Here is a 22,933-nt window from a genome sequence, read left to right on the forward strand (position 1 = left end):
GCGTGACCGACATGGTACAGTCATCTGTTTACTTGTTTTTACCACATGAGTCCGGGCTTAAAGTTTAGTTTTTTGTTTTTTTGGTGCATGACAGACGATTTTAAAGCTTATACGTGTTTGAGATGTTATAAACAAAAAACAATATAGGTAAGTAAAAATATTTATAAGAAATCCAGTTATGAGGAGCTTAGAAATGATCCTAAAATATTTAATGATTTAATCATCGTTTGGCATTAGAATAACAGTAGAAATAATGAAAACAGTATAAACAGATTTTTTAAAAATTTGTTTTCCTTCCTTTTATTTTTTTGTAGCTGTGGCTCAATTGCGCATATATTTACAAAAAGGTATTTTTGCTCGTTAAAAAGCAATAATGGATCGTCTGTTTAATTCTGACAGAATTACCTTATTTAAATAACATTTATAATACCTTCAGTCAGCTCTGATATGTGACAGAATCAGCTTTCTTTCTCTCAAGAAAATGTCTCTTTTTTTTCGTTTTTTTAAATTTCAGGACATTCAATCATTTATTGCACTTCAGACATGAGTTTAGCCTGGGTTGAAAAATAGAGTAGCCTGTGTCTGTGTGTTGTTATTCTTGCAGAGATGTGTCTGTGGTTTAAAAGTGCAGGCTGTAATAGGACACTCACCCTGGGTAGTTATGTTATCATGTACTGGCCATCTGCCCAGAAGAAAACAACACCACCAGCTTCCACTATGTTGATCTAATGTTATATTGTAGCAATTATAGCAATATCAAGATAGTTTGGGGCCTAATTATCATGATATACATGATATGATAGTCTATGGTTATTAAACCTAAAATAGTCTTAACGTGATTTTAATGACCACTAAATAAAACCAGATATCGCTAAGCCAAAGTCTGACATTTGTTAAATGAGGCTGAACTAGTTTATTAAAGTCATGTCATTCTGAACACAGTTTATCATAAAGAGACCATAAAACACTGTTTAACAGAAGCAGTGGGTAGCCAAACACATTATTAGTTGTAAGGTGTCTGTCAAAAAATATACACCTTTCTGGTGTTTTAAATCAGCCACATCTCAGGATGTGTCAAAGGTCAAGGACGCAGTATGTTTCAGTGTAGCTGTAGCTGTTTCAACCTTTTCCTCTTTGTCAGGACACTCCTACAATGAGAAGTGTCCTTTTACGTAACAAGCACACACATACTGCCCTGTGGCTAGCTTGCCATCCAGTGGTTGGATGGTATAAAGTACAGCTTACTGCTATAGTACCATCAGTTTGCATGACAACCAGTAGGTGGCATTATATAATTTCTGTGGTAATAGACGGAAATAGATCTAGATCAGGGGTGGGCAACCCATGTTCCTCGAGGGCCACTGCCCTGCTTGTTTTTCAACTATCCCTGCAGGGGTTGCTCACCCCTGATCTGGATTATTTTGACCACACAACCAAAGGCAGGTGAACCTTGTTTTCAATAAATGTTTTCAATAAACTTCTCACAGATTCATACAAACTGAAATGTAACACAAGGTGTTACAAGGTGTGCTACTACACAAGGTATTGTAGTAGCACAATAGTGGTTGTGTTAACTTGTAGTCTATTTTCAAACATCACAGCAGAAGTAGCCCAGGCAAATTTGTTTGTAAGGTTTACAGTTACAGTAGTGCATCAAATCAGTTAGTATACTGAATGTGTAAGTTTATTCTGTTTTGCCACTAATAGTAATCAGAATTAAGTTTGCAATATATTAATAATATCTTTTGACATATATCAAATATTTCTTAAATAGTCAAACATGTAAGCAATTAATGGCGTCTAAAAGAAAAATAAAATGTTTTAAGTTTTCTATAAATACTCAGAGCCATGAACATCCCATATTTACATTCTTCATTTAAAAGAGTTTTACATCACTCTTGTTGCCTTTGAACACTGCATTTAATGTGCAGATTTTCTACAAAACCTTTTATTGTTTGACCAAGATGGATTCATACATGCAAAGTGATTCACATTTGCTTCAATGCTCAAATGCTATCAAAGATGTCAACAGCTGAATAATGCTGAATAAAGTATTTAATGTGTTTTCTTAATAATCTGGTACACATGATTTTAAAGAGGCAGGTTCACACTTAAAGACGGTTCCTATACAAACTTCAGAAGAGCACATCATTTAGTGTCTCATTAAAATAGCAGCTTACTTGCAACGTCCATTGTGCTACACACTTTGTAAAAGTTGAGAACACGCTCATTACCTGTCCTCTCAGGTAATGGTGTTACATGAGAACTCACCATAAAGCTAACCCAGAAGTTAAAGCCAAATTAGCATTTTCATAAATCTGATTCAATTATTTTCTCCTACAATAATTCAAGAATAATTGTAAAGGAGAGTTGCAAATCAGTGGTTAATATTATGAATTAGTTACACTCAATTTTATGGTTATAGTTATGATAAAAGCAGGACTGGCACAGTCAGATGCATTAATAATCATGGTAACAAATAACATTAATAGCCTCACTGCAAACCTTTCTGACTATCCTCATAGATTTTACAGAGGTGAAACATGAAGTTAGTGCATGTATTCAGGTCCTTTATGTAAATAAGAATTGATGGTACTTGTATTTGCATTTTGTGATATTTTTTACTTATACTCCGCTACATGATATAGTTACTAGTAAATTTACAGTAAGATTTTTGCATACAAAACATACGAAGAGCTTATAAAAAATAAAACTTTGTTATTGATATGTACATGTTGAGTCAACCAGTCAATTAGCAACTATTATTATTATCTATAAGTGCCATTTTTCATTCTATCTCTTGATGATAATTCTGGTTATTTTATAACTATATCTACTCATTTTATATTATTGATTTTATTATTATTGATTGATTCTATCCATTAATCAATAAAATAGTCAGGAGATTAATCCACAATAGAAATCATTATAGGCTTATAAAGTTGCTAAAAGCCTTTTAAAATTGTTACAATGATCTCAATACTGTGCAATTTGTAAAATTATTTTGATTATACTGATGGTATATGCAGAAACCATTTTTTTCTGCTTTCAGTAATTTTAATAGGCCAACTTCAAATACATTTCCTGATTGCAAACTCTTTTTACTTGTAACAAAATACAGTATGAAATTAGTATTTTTACTTATGCCAGGGTAGAATTTTATCCACCGCTTTGCTGGTTGGACTGATTTGGACTTCTCTGCCAGAAGGTAACCAGAAATGGAGGGCATTTAAGAACTATATCCCCCAGGACACCCCCCTGAGTGGCGATCTGTATGCAGAAAGATGTCCCCGTCGTCTCTGTGTCGAATTGCGCCGTGACAGCGTAACGGAGGCCGCAGTTATCTGCCAGTGTGGTGGGGCTGCTGTCTGCATGCAGTCTGGTAGTAGTGGGACCTGTGACTTTGACTTCTACCTGCTCATGTCCAACTGCAGACATTTCCACGGGCAAAACTACATAGGCATGCTGAAGTCTCTCTCCCATGGTGCACTTGAGCTCCGTAGACCAACAGTATTCCCCGAGGTCTCCTGGGAAAAGAACAAGCCGTACACACAGCAGATGATTTAATGTGAAAAATTCAACAGATTTCTGTCAGTCAGGCGGTGATGGAACTACGTTTACTGCTGCTGCTGCTGCTGCTGCTGCTGCTGAGGTCTCAGCATTTGGTTCGAGGATTATAATTTAGGACTCACAAAGCCTAAGTGTCTTAACTTAGGTAGGCATGTAGCAGTAGACATGAAAATGCCACTCTATGGGTCCTTACCTTCCGTGGAGTCTTTAAGTCGGATGTTATGGTTGTCCTGGAGTTGCAGTTTTTTGATGTACGTCATCGCAGTGCACTCCAATAAACACTCCGTTATTTGTGTCACCGTGCTGGGGATCGGTCTCAGCAGGGTCTCCTTCTCTGAGCATTCAAAGGCCCCTACAGCCAGCAAAAGTGTGGGCAGTATACCAAGAGAGAGTAACACGGTGAAATATGATGACATTCTGTCAAACCCTTTGCACAGTGTAGCTTTACGTCAAGATCTTGCTCTCCTCTTGTGGAGTTGTTTTACCGCAGTCCTGGATCGATGTCCTGCTTGCACAGCTTCAAAATCATAAGTCAAACTTCCACAGCAGCCAGGGAAAGACTGATAAGAGACAGCACAGCAATATAAAATTCTTCTTCTGGAGCTGATGTGTCTGGACAAGAGGCGTGTAGGCACAGTTTGAATTGTAGGTCACCTATTTCATAGATCACTGCGATTACGCGTGCGTAAAACACGCTGGGGCTGCTTCACGGCGTATATCGCGAGTAAAACGTGTAAACGTGGGCTGTAACTTAGTACGTAAGTATAACTTGACTGATCATAACAAGAGCAGGTCCGTGTTTTCCTCTGAGAACACGCGTTATGCACAGCACGTTGCCCATCCCTCGAAGCGCGCCTGGTTTTCTGTGCCAGAAATCTTTCCGATCGTTTCCTTCCTGTAGACTTAATATTTAACAGGTTTTTGACATAGACACATTGACTTTTGTCCAAAATAAAACCTACCAAGTAAAAAAAAACTGAAAGAATTAATGAATTTTAACCAGTTTTATTAAAAATAACGTGAGAAAGAAATCAGTGAACGGCTACAAAAGAAGTGACATAAGCACAACTGGTGCACTACTACAAAATATTTAAAAACAAACAAAATATTAGTTAAAAAAATCAAAACTGAGAACTGTAACCAACAAAAACTCCCCTGTTATTAATGTATATAAAAGCACACATTAGACTCAACTATTAACTCAAGCAAAATGTATTGAGTTAGAAAAATAACAGCAGACACTGAAATGACAGAGTAACAGTCTGAATCTTTGCAGCCAGCTAGGGATGTAAATAAAACAATTAATAGACCACTTTTTGTTTTAAATCACAATTAAGACCATGTTTCATTTGGATGATATTTTGTATGTAGGACTTAGTTTTTTTGTTTGCTTGTTTTGTTTTTACAAAAAATCTCAAAAAAATTCCTTTACTTGCTTAAAAAACACTGCAGTAAAGCACTAAATGCAATATGACAAAATATCTCGAGAAAAGTTTTTCTTATAAATGACTACTTCGACTTTTTAGGCCTGTACATAATATTATCTTGTGTGCCATTGTCTTTCATATAACCAATTTACAGTTTGCAGGGCAGCACTTTCCCTTTTATCTTTTCTGGCAAGAAAAATGGATCATGGCCAATGGATGTTTGTGGAAAATCACAGCACAGATGTTATTATTCCAGAGGACAGTAATACTAAGGTTTAGGTGCAGGGTAGTTGGGCAGGTGAAGGCAATCTCTATAAAAATGTAAAATTAGCTTGAGATTTTCAGAAACAATTATCTGTTTTATTTACCTCAGCTTGTCTGTTGGGATCAAATTACATTCTTTTCAATAAGACCAGAGAAGACAAAACTGGCCTCTAGGAGGATTTGGCTCAGAACAGTTACACATTTTTGGGCAGAACACTCAGTAATAGTGTCTATAAATAGTGTTTTGCAATCCTGAGATTTATTTAAAGATTAACTGGCTCATTTATCATGCAAGTGTCAGCTCATTGCCCTGTAATATATATCTAAGCTAAACTGATGGTAACTGTTAATTATAGAAAACAAAATAGTGCAGAAATAAAGACGGCAATTCGACAGCAAGTTGGGTTAGGTTCAATCACCTGATCAGTTTTCCCACAGAAACAATACTTGGTCAGGTTTATGGTTGGTTGTCTCAACAAAGCTGTGTGACCACTTGTATCATTCTTTTGGCTACAGCAGAGGAATAGGAATGCAAAACTGTGTTATACAGACACTTTGTTTTGGTTACATACACTGAGTGTTGAGCCCACATTGCAATGATCTAAGACCTAAAACTAATGAAAAATATTCCACAAAAGCAGCATACATGTTTGTGTGAGAAGACAGGCCTGCATCTAATGATATTGTCTTGCAGGACTCAGGACAACAAAACAAACTTTACTCTTCAGAGGGCTGTTGGATGTTTCCAGGGCCACAGCCGCAGCTGCGGGTCAGCTGCACAGAGGAAATTACAAGGTTGCTGTATGCATCCACATAGACGAGGGGAACCATTTCCTCTGCGGTGGGCTGACAACAAGGCACCTGGAAAGACAAAGAAAGACGAAGACACGAGCAGTGAGTTAAAAAAACCTACATATTTCCCACTATTTAAATAGTTTCAGGAATTATACCTGAGAGTTTGCATCCTGGACATTGGTGGGAGATAATGGACACTGCACAGTGGTCAGTTCAGGGTTGCAGAGAGCACACTGAACAATGGTCAGACTGGCAGGATGAATCACCCAGTTATCCCAGCCCAGATCTGGCAAATATAAGAATGGAATTACACACATTACTATTTTTCTATATATGTAAGTGTGTGTCAATGTGCTTGCATATATAGTACATATAAACATAGTCACACATTCATTGTGTACCTTTCATGAAGATCTCAGAGGCCATAGAACAGCACTGGCTCATGCTGTTTCCACTGTCGGGTGACACAGAGTAGCCAGAGACTGTGGGAACTGAAATATCACAGACAGTAAAGAGAAGTGAGTTAGGATTTTGGCCTGGCTTGACTTTGAAAAATGTCAGGCTGGCAAAATGTGGGATCTATAATAATTTCTACAACTTTTGGATACCACTCACCTGGTGTCTCATTGGTTCTTTGAGAAATGGTGTTGAAGGTGCTCTTCCACTGCTCTCTGGCTCTGTCCAGCCCACCAGCAGGCATCCATGGCTCAGACTCCAAATTGAGAGCCCTGAGGAGACCCTTCCTGATGGACTGTAGTGATTCTCCATGGCACCTGAACATCGCACACAACATCACATTGAAATGTTATACTGAACGATTACACAGAAGCACATAGAAAGAGTAGAAATCCCAGATATTTCAGCAACGTACGTAATGTTTTCTGTGGTACTTTGATAGTCAAAACAAAAATGTGCATTTGTTTGCCAGATCTGGTTATTCAAGCTTACAGACATTTGGTTAAGTCATATGTTGAAGAAGCTTAAATGGATCAGTGAGATAAATCTCTGCACATTGTTCGTTATGGCCATATGCTCAACATGATCCTGAATCCCACACAGAGTCTAGCATTTCGTGAAAAGGCGTATGCATCATGAACATGACTCTTTAAAAATGTAATAATCTCTGTCACCTAACAAGATATTTCACAACTTCTGGACATTATAGAGGAAGGAGCATTCACATCTTCTGTGCATACAAAGAATTGTAACTACTAGCAAAAGAAAAACATTTTATAGACGCACAAAGTTTTTAGGTTTGAATGTGTTGCACAAACAAGATTGATACTGACCTGTGCTGAGAAACAGGGACGTTTGCAGAGGTTGCAGGTTCTTCCTTGGATGGCTGCAAGACAAATGCAATCACCACTGAAGAACTGAGAAGCATCATCATGACGATAAATGCAAAGGACATGGTGGATGTACTGGAAAATCAATGTCTAGATGAACTTGTTTTCAAATCACACCCGCAGCACATGAAGGCTGTTGTTGGTTCTGTGTGTCTGGTTGGAGGAGGAGATAGCAGTGATCAGACAGGGATGCTGTATTGTTTGTCAGGGCCTGGGAACCTGAGTTTTTATCTTCCTGTACCCCAGTTTGACCTTGAGATACTTAACATTGTTGTCTTGTCCCCTGCTCTGTGTGAAAGAGTACAAGGAGGATGATCCAGCAGAGATAGAAGCAAATACTAATACACTCAAGACAAACTGAAAAGGAGAGGTGGGAATGAGGCAAAAAAGAGAATGGTATGATATGGTAGATATACCAGATTACAACATACATATCTTTTTACATAAAGGGTGTCTAGTTAAAACAAACTAGAACAAACCTAATAGAGATTCTCAAATGAATAACAAAACCTGTTCCCTAATCAAACATAAAACAGATATTTAACAATTTTCCCCTTCTGATGCTCCTTTGTAGCGTAGCTTTAATAAAATAATCTTATTTTAAGTTAATAATATTACTTAAATTCTAGATCAGCTTTTTCCAGCTGTTCTTTGGAGCTTTATGATGTTTACCCTGACAGAAATATTAAAAACCATGGCTTGTGGGCTGCACTGTTCCATCAAATAACATTATTTTATGCCCCTTTTCCCCAAATTCCTCCTGACATTTTATCTTGGAAACTTTGGGCTCTAAAACAAAGTTCTGTGGTTTTGAATAATGTTTGAGCCCCCGAAAGGCCCTAAACCACATTCAGAGCAGGCACCTGAAACAGTAGCTGGGAGTAGCTTTTTTTGTTTTTTGTTTTGTTTTTTTTAGAAGAAAATGCACAGAAGCATGGGAAAAATTCAGCAAGTTCCTATTTTTACATGTTTTCAATAGTAGACCGCAAAACTGCAAAACAAACTGTCCATTCATTCCTGCAAATGGGTACTTATCAGTTATTATTACTTCTTCCATTTTTTGGCCTGACATGAGAGGCAGAAATCTTCCCTGATACACATACTAACAATATTATTCTGATGCAGTTGTCATTCAAGGACAGGACCTGGCGGGAATAAATGTAACACAAAGCAATAATTGGTGGTGCAGGTGATGTTAATATCTGAAAACCAAGAGCCAAAAAGCTTGGCAGCAGGGAAAGCTGTGTGAGCCAGACATGCAAGGAATGTTAACTTCAAGTCCTGATGTGCCCTCGTCAGATCCTTCATTGAGGCCCAAACTGTGTGAGAGTAAAACTTTCCCATTTAGGCCACAATACACAACCACCATATTTCATCAATAGTGCCCAAGAAATGCTTGGTACAAGCTGGTACAAGCCTTGCAATGCATTCTTTTGCAGGTAAAATCAAATGATGATTATTCTGTAAGGAAGATCATGTTTATTACTTCATATTTGCATCTTATAGCAAAGAAGAAAATTCTTTTTAGTCCATGCATAAATCCATCACTGTATTTAAAAATGTATTTAATGTTTGCCAACATTTTTGGTCACAAAAAATTAGGATCTAGTGGGCACCTTGTCATGGTTCAGAGGGTTTGGCAGACATTTCCAAAGTGCACGTAGTAGAACTTAGTCTTCTATCGTGTAGTCATATCACAATCCCTCTAATCTATTTTTGATCCTTTGGACGGGCCTGTCTGCTATACTGTAAGCTGGCACTACTTACCTACAACTAAGGTGATATTTTTTTGTCAACAAACCCCATGAAAACACACATCCAAGAATTACACACTTTCTGCTAGTATTTACTGAGTTGTTGAAGTTTCAAATGGCTCCAAATACTCACGTTATATGCAGTGATGGAAGAAGAACTCTTCAAAAGTAAAAGTGCCAATACCACAGTATAGAAATACTCTGTCACAAACAGTGGTTAAAGATATACTCAGACATTTTACTCAAGTAAAACCATTAACACAATAATGTAAAAATAATCTATTACAACTAAAAGTACTGCATTTAATAAATTAAAAAGTATTAGCAACAAAAAAGTCATAAGTGCAAAAAGTCAGAAAATGCTTTCTGTGACTGATCTTGTATATTATTAGATATATCAGACTGATTTTTTGTAAGGAGTCAGGCTATAGGGTTTGGGATCACTGGTTTAATCTCTAAAAACAGATTGTATTTTATAAGCATATTGATTTTTGTAAGGTAGTAAAAAGCAACTGAGGTCACTTTGGGACACTGGAACTTTAGGCTTCCTTAACCATGCATGCATGAGCAGAGTCCTTGAGTATCAGACATCTCCCACCACTTCCTTGTTGTTGTACTGCTGCCAGTCAAACCACCACCAGCCGCTGCTGGCTGGGATCACAAAGAGCCTTTATACACAGATAAAGGATTGTGGAGGATGCATGATGCAGATGTTCTGGACACAGACAACAGAGCAGACATTCTTGAAAAGCATTTCCATCCACAAAACATGAGGGGAAATGTACAGGCTGGTTTTGAAAGATATTAAAAATGTAGCAAGATACAAAAGCTACATTAAGAGAAATTCACCTTTGGAAAAATATTATTATAGACACATTTATAATTAAGATTTGTGCAGGATAACAATGTAATACAGTCCAGTATCCTGTAATCCTGCACATTTGTTGATTTCTTTTAAAGCTGTAAATTATGGTTTTGTTTTATTGAGTTACACTAAAAATCCACTATATTGCAGGGTGTTTCTCTTATTTTGTCCGTAGCTGTTATAACACTGTGTAGACTGATCACAACACAGAACTCAACAGAACCCAAAATTGCATCTATCTTATGAAATCATAGTCATTAGTTATACTTTTATGCAGAGTAGAAACACATGATAATTTGTTTTATTAAGAATATGTTTTATTTCTCAGTTTTAATTTCATTTTTTTGTGTTGCTCTTCCACAAGGCATGTCTTTTCTCACTTTCATCTCCCACATTTTTTTCTATGTCACTGATCTCCCTGGGCAGTGTTTTTTCCCCACTGTGAATAAATAATTATGTCAAGACTGTTTTTTACACATGCCAATAAGTGTATACAAAGCCTCCCTGCTACGTCCATAATGAGGATTCAAATAGAGATTTTTGCTCTTAACATCTAAATACTCTAGATGTTTATAAATACATCCATATTTATTGAGTATACAAAGCTCCTGACGAGCCAGTGCTCAATGAACTGTCAATGGAGATGGAAAATATTGACGTTAACAGTCACAATAATGACACACTGTAAGTCTTGAACAGAGGCTAATGCTAATGCCTTTCAAATCAGTTGCTGCCCTTTATTAGAGCCTTTATCCGTTTATTCAGCAGAGATGCCAGCCATAGTAAGATTTAATCCTAATCCACCAGATTCTTGTTTTGTTTAAGTGATCACGGGGCCTGTCCAAACCCTCAGCCAGTGTGTGTTTGTGATCGTCTGCAGACACGAGGTGTCCGATTACAACAGTATAGCCACCAGGACATGCTGCTCTACCTGGGAAATGGAAAAGAGATGATGTGTATTTCTTGACTTTTTTTCGGATTGTAAGTGTGGCTGTAAAGTTTGTAGAAAAAAATGACGAGGTGTCTTTTAAGGTGCTGAAGGGAAATAATGAAAGAGAGGTAACGTGGCCAGGTAAGGTTGCTTTTGGCCAAGCCTGTGATTTATTTGCCCATGAATTGCTATTAGACATTAAATACAGTGTCAGAGTGTTTATACTAGCAGTACTATTACAGTTATGTTATAAAACATGAAATAATTGGAAATAAATTTAATTATAATACTTATAAATAATGCTTTTTTTGCTGTGTATGAATTGAAAAAAACATATCAATTTTCTAACATTAATTTGTAGTGGAATGGATAAAATAATAGTAAAATGTTACGCTAATGTCTTATACTGTAAACAATGCAAGATCAAATATCTACAACTCATATATACGAAAATATCTTTGTGTCTAACAGTGACGACAGCAGAGGACCATGGGATGTGGCATTGGAAAATCAGAACTACAGCTGAATAAATGTGACAGAGGTGTGGCCTTCATCACAATCATTAGGTGAAAAATCTCCAAGGAAATATTTCTTTCATATTGCACTAATTCAATGTCTCATTTCTTTTAGTGAACATCTCAGTTCCAGGTAAATAGCAATTTTAATCCATCACTTTACAACTTGTAAAAAACTGTAAACCTGTAAAAGGGAAAATAAAATCTCTTTGCTGTTTTTGATCACTTTTATCATCTGTACTAATTTTTTACGGATTCTGAAGCTGCCACTGGTAAGTCTGTCAGTCTAGATCTGACATAGTGAATGAATGTATTCGTAGTAGGAAAATGGATTGAGTATTAAGTTCTCTTCCAACCTTCAGCAATCAGAGCTGCTGTGTTGATCCAGCGCTGGTACCGTCAGTATGTTGCCCGACTGGAGCTGAGGCGCAGGTGCACGTGGAACATCTTCCAGTCTATTGAATATGCAGGAGAGCAAGATCAAATCAAGGTGAGCTCATGCAGATTTAGGTAAAGGTTTAATAACTCTTAAATGTGACACATTTTCTTTTTGTTGCAGCTCTACAATTTCTTTGGCTTCTTGATGGACCACTTTACACCAGTCAGCACTGAAAGTAATGAATCTTAGCTCATGTTTAAATTCACTGACTTGTAGATTTCATTCAGTTACTGGCAGTGACCTGCTCTGACACACTGATTCATGTCCTTTACTTTCCCCTCTCTGGCTTTAATGTAGGAAACCTAATATCTCACATCTTTCGTGAGAATGAAAACTATCATGACTTAGAATGGGAGAGATATTTTTGCTTCAAGAGTATTGAGGTACCTGACAGCTACACCGGCCCCCGTCTGACTTTCCCCATGACTTTCTGTGGGGTGTCAAAGCTGGTGGAGGCCTTCAAGCACAAACAAGTAGGCACATGGGCACAAACCCACACTCATGTTAAAGTGTTAGTGTTAATGTTAGAGTGTTACTAGTAGTTACTAGTTTGTTTTTTTCCCAGTAGCATCTCCACGCTCGATATGTCCTGCAGCTTCTTGGAGAGACTTGGAGACTTCTAAGATTTCTTCCAAATATCAATCATGTCTGTACCTGCCATAACAAGGAGATAACCATATGTGGTACATTAACACAGTCCTTTTCTTGACACTTGTTGCTCTGAAATGTACATAAATACATTCTTTTTATCGCTGCCACAAATATTAATGCATTATTTGTTCCATCCCAGGAGACTTACATGGGCACCTTGAAGACCTGCTGTTAATATTCTATAAGGTACTTACAACATGCAAATCACCATTTTATCAGATGTGATTATTTGATTTAATACCTTTAACCTAACCTGTCCAGAATGGTTTGCCATCTTTGGAGAAACCGTATGTTTTTAATGGAGACTTTGTGGACCGAGGCAAAAACTCCTTAGAGATCCTGCTGATCCTGTTTGGGTTTCTGCTGGTCTATCCCAATGATGTCCATCTGAACAGAGGAAACCATGAGGACCACATTGTTAACCTAAGGTATGCAACACTGTAAACATCCTTTTTCTTTCCCAACTTTTGTTTTCCTAATACTGATTGCTTATAAAGCAAGTCACAGTGTTCTCATTTATGGGTTTGTGTAATCAACCTACAGCTGAATATAATATATGTTGATCTGGTTATTCATTGCTTTGCTCCAGATATGGTTTCACTAAAGAAGTCCTGGGAAAATACAGGGTAGGTGTTAGGTAGGTGTTTAACCTCAATATTACCTTGTATTGCTCTTCACTAAACCTGAACCCAAGTATTTCCATCATTTACTTGGGTGAAAAGAAGTTATGCACCCAAAACTTATTTATGTAAAAGAATAAAAAGCAAAATGTACTTAAAGTATTAAGAGTCAACATACTAATAATGGGATTTAGCTACTCCTGTAGGTGTTATATAGCTCTATACTAAATAACAGCATTATGGCAAATGTCTAAGAAACATTTTAATGTTATAACTGGTACAGACAAAGCTAATTAACTCTGACTGTTTGTTAGTCACTATAAATTTGATGTGGTCTGCAGGCACATGGCAAAAAAATCCTAAAGCTTCTCCAGGAGATCTTCAGCTGGCTGCCTCTGGCTACCGTGATCGATCGCAGGGTGCTGATTGTGCATGGGGGGATCTCTGACACAACAGACCTCAACACAATAGCCAGAGTGGACAGACACAAAGTAAGAAAGGCCTTCAACATTAATAAAAAATTGTAAATACCACCATTTGATATTGAGCAAATCTATAAATATTGTGTGTGTGTGTATTAAATTTGTGTGTTTTTGAATGTGTATAGTATGTGTCGGCCCTCAGGCCTCCTAAGCTGAGCCATAAAGCAGACAGTGGCAGCAAGACTCAGACAATGAACAGGAGCAGAGATGCCAGTGGACCAGGGGAGGGCCGTCGTCGAGCGTGCTCTTTGACTCACCACAGCTCGGCCCTGGCTCACAGGCACGACCTCCCACGCCGCTCGCTGCACAACCTCCCTATGAGCAGCCAACTGCTCAACTGGTCAGTGGAAGAGGAGCTGAAGAAGAGGCGCAGGCTGGCTGGGTTTGACCAGTCCTATGGAGGAGAACTGAAGAAGTCTGACTCAGACCTGGAGTCTGGAGAGACAACAGTGACAGATGAGCATGAGTGGAAGCAAGTAAGTGTCAATGGCAGTTGCATCTGGACAGCATGCAGCAATCCTCTAGTTAGCAGTATAGAATGTTTTTACTATGATTTATTCCACCACCCAGATAGTGGACATTTTGTGGAGTGACCCCATGCCCCAAAACGGCTGCATTCCCAATGAGGTACGAAGTGGAGGCTGCTACTGGGGGCCAGATGTCACAGAGGAAGTGCTGGGAAGACATAACTTGCAGCTCCTCATCCGTTCCCATGAGTGTAAACAGGATGGTTATGAGCTCTGCCACAACAGACAGGTGAGCACAGACAGTGGGTCGATTTTAAGACGGAAAACTTCATGTGTTTGTCATTACTATAATCTGAAAGAGCGTGAATTAATGAGTGGGTCACATATTGCACAGCCAGTCACAGCTTGTACCCACTGCCTTATGTTGCAACCAGGTGGTGACTATATTTTCAGCATCTAACTACTATGAGGTGGGCAGCAACAGAGGAGCCTACATCAGAATGGGTCCTGATCTGGTCCCACACTTTGTTCAGTATCAGGCCAGCCAGACTTGCAGAGAGCTCACCCTGAGACAAAGGTACATATTGTTAAAAAGGCTGCTTGCTTTCAGATGTAAACAATTAAAAAACAACCTGATGCATATCCCATGAAAAGCTAATTAAGGGTTTAAATATGGTGAAAAACAGTGCAAAGACAAAGAGTGATACTGATGGTGACATTGCAAAATCTCAGCACCTACACGTGGACACCATTTATTTGCTGGTAAAAAGGTTTTTGTCTACCTGTTGCCAGTGTTGGGTGGACAGAGAGGTCAGCTCTGCGAACGCTGAGGGAACAGCTGTTTGTACATAAGTCTGAACTCATCGGTGCCTTCCAGGAATTTGACGTTAACCACACAGGTATTGTCCAAAGAAACACAACTACTGTACACAAAAAAAGGATTGTCTTTATAAGATATAAGAATGTAAATAGTGGTTCAAAAGCAGAATTCATTAACAGTAACACCACCATGTCTTCCTATCTGGGTCTCAGGACTGATCTCTCTAAGCCACTGGGCCATTGCCACAGAGAGTGTACAGAAGCTGGGTCTTCCCTGGAGGATGCTGCGCCCTCAGCTCGCCAGCAGCACACAGACTAGCATGGTGGACTACCAGCAGTGGATAAGAGAGCTGTCCATCACTGAGCCCAAGCTAGAGGTTTTTTTTTTTTTAATGCTTCTGTTGTTTTCATCACATTCACCAACTGCTCACACACACACACAGTTATGAATTATGAATATTGTGACTAATCCATACACTTAAAATATGAGCTGTAACATTTATTTTCCCTGACAGATCTGTGACACTAGCATCCTGGAGACTATGTACAAAAATCACTCCAACCTGGAGACTATCTTCCGAATCATTGACACAGATCACTCAGGTGAGTAAGCAGCTTATTCTGGATCTGAAACACTAGCACAAGTCCCACCTTTTTCCTACATACATACAAGCCCTGTTCATCTCAGGGATGGGGAGCATAACATCCTGAGTATGAAAGTATTTCTATATTTTATATACCATACTTTGGATCTGTTAACCAAAAAAGTCTGTGATACTCAGCACAACACACATTTTCTGTGCTACAAACTCAGTCATTTTAAAGCTATGGTCTCTTCCTCCCTGTGGTCATGCAGGGTTGATCTCTTTTGAAGAGTTTCGTCAGACCTGGAAACTCCTGAGCTCTCATCTTAAAACAGAGATCAGTGACGAGGCCATTGCAGACCTGGCCCAGAGCATAGACTTCAACAAGGACGGGAGCATCGATATCAATGAGTTCATGGAGGCGTTCCGGCTGGTAGACCTCTCCGCACATAGATGAGTCTTTGAATTCAGTTCAAGGAATGCAATGAGAATCTAAGTAAAATTCAAAATACCAAGTGTCAAAGTTTTTGTCAGTTTGTAAAAGCCGTAACTCTCATTAAAATGCATTTCAATACTAAAAACAGTGGGGCCAATATGACTAGATGACTGGTATTAGGCAAATTTTGGAAACGTTTCAATTTGTGATCTGCATTGTTTGTAAGTAACATCTTATTCTGCAAAACTAGTCACTGAACTGTACTTTACTTCTACCTGTGCTCTGATAAACATTGTGTAATTCAGACCTCTGCGATATGGATGACCCTACTGCATGAGGGGATATAATCTGCCTTAAAGCTGCTTATTCAGTTCAACTGCCAATCAGTCTCTCATCCTTGTAGGGGTGTGAATCCAGGACATGAATCCTATCAACTAAAGCCCTACTTTGATGAGATGTTGGAAAAGGCTTGTCTGAAGAGGTAAACACAGAGAACGTGAGATTTCCCACATTAGTACCACAACAGTTGTTCAGGTTAAAAACAAATGAAAACAGGATCTAGATCTAATAAAGTGGCCCTGTATGGAAACACACAGAATAAAACAACTACGACAACGAGGCTACTTTTATACTATGTACATAAGGAAAGAGATGTATTAAAGATTTTTTAGACTTAAAGAAGATTTATTAATATACTAACACCGTAAAAAAAAACCAAAGATGTATATACAACACATTCAGATACTACACACTCTTAACCCTGTGACTTGTTTACATGCTAGTCATATTCTCATATCCATAATCTGAGTTGTCATAAGAGAAGCCAGCTATTATTAGAGGATGTTCAGTCTTTCCATTGAGCTCTCTGTATCTGTCCATGCGCATTGACCAGTCATTGGTTTGTTGTTAGACAGTGGGGCAGAGTCCTGATCAAGCTGTCACAGTAGTGACAAACACAAAATATGCTGAGATGCTCTTCTGTGATCAGCCCTACAGCCTCAACATCAATTCAATCACATGAAACAATGACATGTTGGCAGATATGTTGCTTCGCAGGAGACTGACACTGAGAATAAGAGAGCCAGAGCATGCGTGTGTTGGTAGGGCAGACTCAGCTTAGGATGCCTCCTCTCATGTGCCCACTGTCACTCAGCCCATGCTCTATGAGTTTGATGTCCTCCAAGTCGTCTTTAATGACGCTGATCAAATGACTTAAACCTTCCTGCTGCTGTTTCAAGTGCTAAAAGTGAGAGATGAGAAAAGGGTTTTAGTTAATGCCAACAGAGTCACACCTGTGCATTCAGAGGTCTGGAACAAGAACTGCAGGGAAAAGAGAAGACAAAGAAGATGCCCTGTGTAAATGGTCTGACTCACTTGTCTGATTTCTCTGAGAAGGTCTGCATCAACACTGTAGCGCTCTTCTGATCTCACAGCTCCAAAGTGGTTTTGCATCCGGATTTGGGACATCAATTCATTCAACCGACCCTGGAAATTATGACAACTTATGAAACCCTCAATATGACAATATCCCAAATTTGTCTTTCTTCAGTTACTAATTACTGAACTGGTCTTTGAGAGAGAGAGAGAGAGAGAGAGAGAGAGAGAGAGAGAGAGAGAGAGAGAGAAAAAAAACTACATCTGGATTTAGATAGAAAGTCCTTGATGATTAAACAGTTACTTAAGGTGTACTTTCAAAGAAGTACAAAATCCATTTTACTCTGAAACTTTTATTAAAAAAAATAAGACCTTCAGGCAGCGTGTCCTTGCACACACTACAGTTTAGACACACTCACCTTGAACTGTGTGGGTGCATTGAGTTCAGACTGAATGGTGTCCAGCTGCACCCTGAGATGCTCCTCGTCCACTTGGATAGCATAACCGCTTTTTCTTTGAATCTCCTGTTTAATCAGCACCTGCCAGGAAAACAGGAGGGAGAGTAATAAAGATGAAAGAAATTCTTACTCAAAAATGACAAAACAGGGAAAGGATGCAGCCTGTGCCAGGGCATTAATCCAAATGTAATGACATGTTCAGATGATGTTCATTACATTTCATTTTACTGTTCTTGGAAAAGTAGCCCAAGAAACACATTTTCACAGAAAGAAGTCAGAAAAACAACGCAGGTACCTGAAGCACTCTATGAGAGAGATCCATCAGTTTCCTCTTGTACTGAGCAATCTTTGCCACTGTGGTAGCTTGGTTCTTCTGCAATTCACTGATGTCATCGGAGATAATCTTCAAGTCCATATGTGTGTAAGTGAGTGAAAACAGGAAAAGGAAATGTTAAACATATCTCATTGATTTCAAGTTTTTACCTTATCTTTTGTTTTTGGCCCTTTATGTCTTGCTCAGCAACATACAGCAGGACAATAAATGTATTTCTTAGCTAAGTGACTTTGATAGGGAAGTGTGTATGTTTAAGTATATGTTCAACAGACATTTTCCTCTGTCTACACATCCTGAGTAGCCACAATATCACATGATTTATCTGTAAGTAATCCAAATCATGCAAACCATAATAAAATGAGTATTAGTATTATACTGTCTGTTATAGAAGCCAAAATGACTTACAAAATATCTCAGAATCCCACTAAGACTAAAAGTAAGACGGCAGTTTTTTTCACTTACATCCACTCTAGTCTGGTGCTGTTTGGTCATCTGCTCTTGGATCTGAAGCCTACGAAGGAGCTCCTTAAAACCCACCATCGGAACTGGGATTAGTCTAAAGAGAAACATTAAAATTTGGTTTTATTACATAGTTGAGCAGCATAGATTCACATATGTGTATATTTACACACTACAAACACAGATGTTCTTAAACTTACTTCTCTGGGTCCGGGTTATCAACCTTGGCCTGCTCCCAAATGATGGGGTCCACTCCTAGTGAGTGGGGACAACATCTTTATTTACCTTTTATAACAATTACATCATGTACTGACAGGTTGTTGAATTTAAGATGACACAAACATACTTGCACACATTTACCTGCAGGAGCTTTTTGCAGCAGCTGTTTGATCTGTGCTGGCGATAGCTCTGTGCGTGTGATGGACATGGCCACTCCGATCTGTGTGAGCTGTACCTTAACATTGGCCTGCTCCAGATAACTGAAAAGTGTGGAGGAGGGAATCCGCTTGGAAGTGCCATTGGGAGAACGCTCCACCACATAAATGATCACCTCTGTCCTGAAAAACAAAAGATGTAGAAATGACCTCTCATTTTTTATTATCAATTTGTTTATTATAATTTATTCCAGCTAAAAATCAACACAATCTCTGCATATGGAACTAGGAAACCATGTGCAGTGTACTAGTAGTGTAAGGCATATTAAAAGAATCGTACTGGTCACTGGGCAGGGCTTTGACACTGTCTACATTGACAGTGAGTGTCTGGTTGCTTCCCAGGATCTTATGAAGTGACTCCACCAGCTGCTGCTGCTGAGCTCGTACGTCAGCTTCCTTTTTACTAAGGACCAAGACCACTAAACCATCCTCATCTTTGCTCACTGGGACACAGCTATAGCCCACCGCCTAGGAAACACATTATAGTTGATGACTTACAGTGGCCTTCAAAAGGACCAGCAATCAACGCTGTGCTCAAGTTTTTGGCACTACCTTGAACCTGCAGAACGGGTTCTCCTGGGTGAATTCTACAGGTGGGTTGTTGTTGCTGTAGTAGCCTTTGCCAGTACCCCAGTAAGCCTGTAGTTGGTTCCATTTGGCTAAGATGGAGTCACGCTCATCTCCTAACAAGGTGGGGGCCGAGAGAGCTGTGACCTGCTGGTAAAGCTGGTTAGGCTGAGTCTGACCCGGCTGCTGGACTTGCTGGCCGAACAGGCCTCCTGTCAAGGACATAGGGGTTGAATGAAAGGTCAGATCATCTTATTCTTGAGCTTTTTTAAACACATTTTTTTGGTTGGTTTATAAAATTCTAATCTTCACACAAAAACACTTAACACGTGCTATTTGGAAATAAAGACTCTCACCTTGCTGCTGCTGAGTCGGCTGAATGTTAAAGCACTGAAACCCACCGAGGCCAGTTGTTCCTAATCCAGTTCCAAATCCTGTCGTCCCAGTAGAAGTCCCAGTACCAAGCCCAGAGGAGAAGCCAAACCCTTTGTTCTGCGTGTTCCCAAACAGGCCTCCTAAAACAAAAATAATGTGCCAATATGGTGAGAAACAAAAATAACCCTGTACATTAAAGCCAGGTATGTTTGGAAACTTTGCTGCAGGAAAGCAGGAAAGAGAGAGAGGACTTACACTTGGTGGTACACATGATAAAATGAATAGTCTAACACTGTCAACTGTTGAAATGTGTCACATTATACTAACAGGTGTTTCTATTATTTTGTCCCTGAAAAAGGCTACACTTAATTAAAAAGTTGGAACAAAAGCAGAACATTTGCACTTTCATGAAGAAGGATTTATCACAGGACTGTGGACCTCATGAACCTCCAACTGACTGTGGTAGAGTAAGGGTGACATCATGTGGCAGCTTTGTATCAGTATTGTAACACAAAGCTGAGTAAGCAGAAAATTTAACAGTACAGTTCTTAGATGTTAGTTTTAGGTAACATTTTTATTTTACAGGTCTGTTATTTCCTAATAGCTTCTTTAACACTGTCTACTGCAGCAAATAGTTGGACCTTTACACTTCAAACAGGAACAATCAGATTTCTTGCCCTGACTCATCATTCTGCAGCGTAGATGATACAATCTGTATTTGACAACTGTTGTCACAGTTGAGAAAACTGCTGGATGCCCTCCGTACAAAAAAAAAAAAAAACATGCATATTTTGTATACAAACAAAATAAGAAACCATTCATATTTTTGTTAGCTATGCTACTGACCTGTGGTGTTGGAGGGAGCAGCAAAGCTAAAAGTGGAACCTGGTGCAGCAGCAGTTGTTGTCGTCGTTCCAAAGCCACCAAATGTGCCTGAAAAATAAAGCAAATCATCAGTAATGGGATCAAAGGGGTCTCTCACACACACACACACACACACACACACACACACACACACACACACACACACACACACAGGTTGCGTCGAGGAAAGAATGAATAAAATCACTATCTGATACAGAATACAAGAGAAAAATAGTAATTTAAGCATCTGTTTTACACAAGGTGAAAATGTACTGGCTTTAAACAGGACTCAAATGAGGTGAGTGCACAATTCAAGAGTATATCTCTTCATGCAAATGGAGAAACTGAAGGATTGTGTTTTATGAGACAAATCACCAGGTGAGATGAAAAAGTGCTGCACCACAGAGATGTGAAAATGGATCAAAACATGTGCTTACAGACAAAGACTGTACTGAATAACCAATTACAAAGATCATCTACCTGTGCTAGCCAGGCTATTACCAAAATTGAAAACAGTGCCAGTGGTGGTTGCTGTACCAAAGCACCCCACATTAAAGCTGACTGCTGCTGGGTTGGCATTTAAACCAAACCCCCCAAAACTAAACCCACCAGCCATGGTGTTTCCAGCTCCCAGCCCCCCAAATCCTGCAGCCATCGCAGGCAGGCAGCAAGAAAAAGAAAACGACATGGGTGAGTTAAATACAAATGGTCCTCAGGTTACAGCACTTAGTCTTGAAGCTCAATGCTTTGTACAAAAGATGTGCCTTACCAGTGTTGGTGGAGCCAAAATTAAATCCTGTGGCTGGTGCAGCAGCAGTGGTGGTGGTGGCTGCCCCAAACCCAGGGGCTGTAAGAGCTAAAGTTAAAACAAAATAGACAGTCATACTTTAACTTTTAACTTTGCTCTGCTTCACCTTACACCAAGCAGATGTTTCTGCCTTGTCTAACCATAACCTAACCTGACCTGACCTCTGAGGACAGGGCTTAGGAAGACACTGACAGCAGAGGTTAGCCCTGTTTGGAACAGGCTCATCTACTGTGCAGGAGACAATCCAAGATATTTCCCATAGAAAAGCAGCTGATTAATTTCATACCATGTAAATCAAACAGAAAAAAACAAAACATTGCCTCTAAAACAGCACAATCTTTCCTCCTTTTTCAGGCATTTGGCAGGTGGCAGATGCAAATAAACTGTTTATTTTCATCTTATTCTGTCTCTGATGATCGAGATCAGGACTCTGTGGGTTCCAGAAGTCGTTAATTAATTCTTGTCAATGAATATGACACTTGCCATAACTTTACCAAGCTCCATAACAAATAAGTGGACTTACTGCCGAATCCAGACGAGGCGGTGGTGGTGGTGGCAGGGGCACCAAACCCAAAAGTCGTTGATGCTGTCGTCTTGGCACCGAACGAACCGAAGGAAAACCCAGACGTACCTTCACAAGAACCCAAAGAGTGTTGTGTGTTAACGACACTACGATGTTTGTGTTGTTTTCGCCAAGAAGCAGCATCAGCTCAGCTTTATAAACAAGAAGTTATGAGCACTCACGTTACGCATTAGCCAAAACAGCTAACGTAGCACAGATCTTAACATTGCAGTTACAGAAGGCGAACTAGCAACTGAGCGCTGTCTTATTAAAGTCTAATCTAACACGTCATGTCCATATATCTGTCTCAGCACTAAACTACATGCCTCATATAAAGCTATTACACATCTGGAACCTTTATTTTATCGAGCATGTGACCCCACTGTCACGACTAAAGGCAGCCTGGTGTGAGCCATCAGCTGACTGATGCTAACACGCACCGACGTAACGTCATCTTCACGATATATACCCAGCACATGTGTCAACGCATTAAAATAATCAAAGATCCATTAAAATGTCCATACTTGCCGCTGGGTTAGTCGCCGCACCGCCAAAACTGAACGCCATGTTGCCTGTCAACAGGAACAGCTCTTCTTCTATGTCTTCTTAATAGTGCAGGTGTCATCCAGCGCATTACTGCCACCTAGAGTCTAGACCAGAGACTGCTACTGTAGGGATCAGGCAAAACACTGAAAATCTCCCCTGCATGAAGGTGTATAAAATCCCTTTTTGT

General features: G+C 39.3%; 3 protein-coding genes across 4 annotated transcripts; 1 reads left to right on the forward strand and 2 right to left on the reverse strand.

Moving 5' to 3' along the window:
- Positions 1-43: 43 nt before the first annotated feature.
- On the forward strand, positions 44-16,044 carry ppef2b (protein phosphatase with EF-hand domain 2b). The gene is made up of 19 exons (XM_026297656.1): positions 44-147; positions 5,956-6,155; positions 11,424-11,493; positions 11,583-11,600; positions 11,830-11,957; positions 12,027-12,081; positions 12,204-12,379; positions 12,475-12,589; positions 12,697-12,743; positions 12,819-12,985; positions 13,147-13,183; positions 13,519-13,668; positions 13,785-14,135; positions 14,230-14,415; positions 14,561-14,703; positions 14,919-15,025; positions 15,159-15,322; positions 15,461-15,548; positions 15,802-16,044. Exons 3-19 carry the CDS (start codon positions 11,442-11,444, stop codon positions 15,984-15,986), a joined length of 2,169 nt encoding a protein of 722 aa, XP_026153441.1. The 5' UTR covers positions 44-147; positions 5,956-6,155; positions 11,424-11,441; the 3' UTR covers positions 15,987-16,044.
- LOC113124631 (growth/differentiation factor 6-B-like) lies at positions 5,979-7,467 on the reverse strand. The gene is made up of 5 exons (XM_026297659.1): positions 7,346-7,467; positions 6,672-6,829; positions 6,458-6,547; positions 6,212-6,342; positions 5,979-6,122 (listed from the first exon to the last, which is right to left on the reverse strand). Exons 1-5 carry the CDS (start codon positions 7,465-7,467, stop codon positions 5,979-5,981), a joined length of 645 nt encoding a protein of 214 aa, XP_026153444.1.
- A 617-nt stretch (positions 16,045-16,661) lies between the features above and the next one.
- Positions 16,662-22,821, reverse strand: nup54 (nucleoporin 54). 2 transcript variants are annotated; one of them, XM_026297657.2, is made up of 15 exons: positions 22,725-22,821; positions 22,162-22,269; positions 21,600-21,686; positions 21,440-21,475; positions 20,813-20,899; positions 19,948-20,106; positions 19,577-19,803; positions 19,305-19,492; positions 18,951-19,147; positions 18,791-18,845; positions 18,594-18,687; positions 18,093-18,200; positions 17,759-17,878; positions 17,340-17,450; positions 16,662-17,205 (listed from the first exon to the last, which is right to left on the reverse strand). In XM_026297657.2, the coding sequence occupies exons 1-15, from the start codon at positions 22,765-22,767 to the stop codon at positions 17,077-17,079; spliced, it is 1,749 nt and encodes a 582-aa protein (XP_026153442.1). In that variant the 5' UTR covers positions 22,768-22,821; the 3' UTR covers positions 16,662-17,076. The 2 variants fall into 2 exon arrangements, with proteins under 2 accessions (XP_026153442.1, XP_026153443.1); XM_026297658.1 differs by lacking the exon at positions 21,440-21,475 and having other exon boundaries at positions 17,064-17,205.
- Between the last annotated feature and the right edge of the window lie 112 nt (positions 22,822-22,933).

This window comes from Mastacembelus armatus, chromosome 12 (assembly GCF_900324485.2).
Source record: "Mastacembelus armatus chromosome 12, fMasArm1.2, whole genome shotgun sequence".
In the NCBI taxonomy this organism is placed as follows: domain Eukaryota; kingdom Metazoa; phylum Chordata; class Actinopteri; order Synbranchiformes; family Mastacembelidae; genus Mastacembelus; species Mastacembelus armatus.

What these genes read in the sequence shown, in the direction of transcription:
- LOC113124631 (XM_026297659.1), bottom strand. Translation starts at nt 7,467, where the DNA reads ATGTCCTTTGCATTTATCGTCATGATGATGCTTCTCAGTTCTTCAGTG. An exon ending in CTCTGAGATCTTCATGAAAG is followed by an intron (nt 6,343 to 6,457) that starts GTACACAATGAA and finishes TATATTTGCCAG; the next exon opens with ATCTGGGCTGGGATAACTGG. An exon ending in TCCAGGATGCAAACTCTCAG is followed by an intron (nt 6,123 to 6,211) that starts GTATAATTCCTG and finishes TTGTCTTTCCAG; the next exon opens with GTGCCTTGTTGTCAGCCCAC.
- ppef2b (XM_026297656.1), top strand. Translation starts at nt 11,442, where the DNA reads ATGGGATGTGGCATTGGAAAATCAGAACTACAGCTGAATAAATGTGAC. An exon ending in GAGAGCAAGATCAAATCAAG is followed by an intron (nt 11,958 to 12,026) that starts GTGAGCTCATGC and finishes TTTTTGTTGCAG; the next exon opens with CTCTACAATTTCTTTGGCTT. An exon ending in ATTTGACGTTAACCACACAG is followed by an intron (nt 15,026 to 15,158) that starts GTATTGTCCAAA and finishes TCTGGGTCTCAG; the next exon opens with GACTGATCTCTCTAAGCCAC.
- nup54 (XM_026297657.2), bottom strand. Translation starts at nt 22,767, where the DNA reads ATGGCGTTCAGTTTTGGCGGTGCGGCGACTAACCCAGCGGCAA. An exon ending in AGCTGGAAACACCATGGCTG is followed by an intron (nt 20,900 to 21,439) that starts GTGGGTTTAGTT and finishes TTTATTTTTCAG; the next exon opens with GCACATTTGGTGGCTTTGGA. An exon ending in TGCTCCCTCCAACACCACAG is followed by an intron (nt 20,107 to 20,812) that starts GTCAGTAGCATA and finishes TTTTTGTTTTAG; the next exon opens with GAGGCCTGTTTGGGAACACG.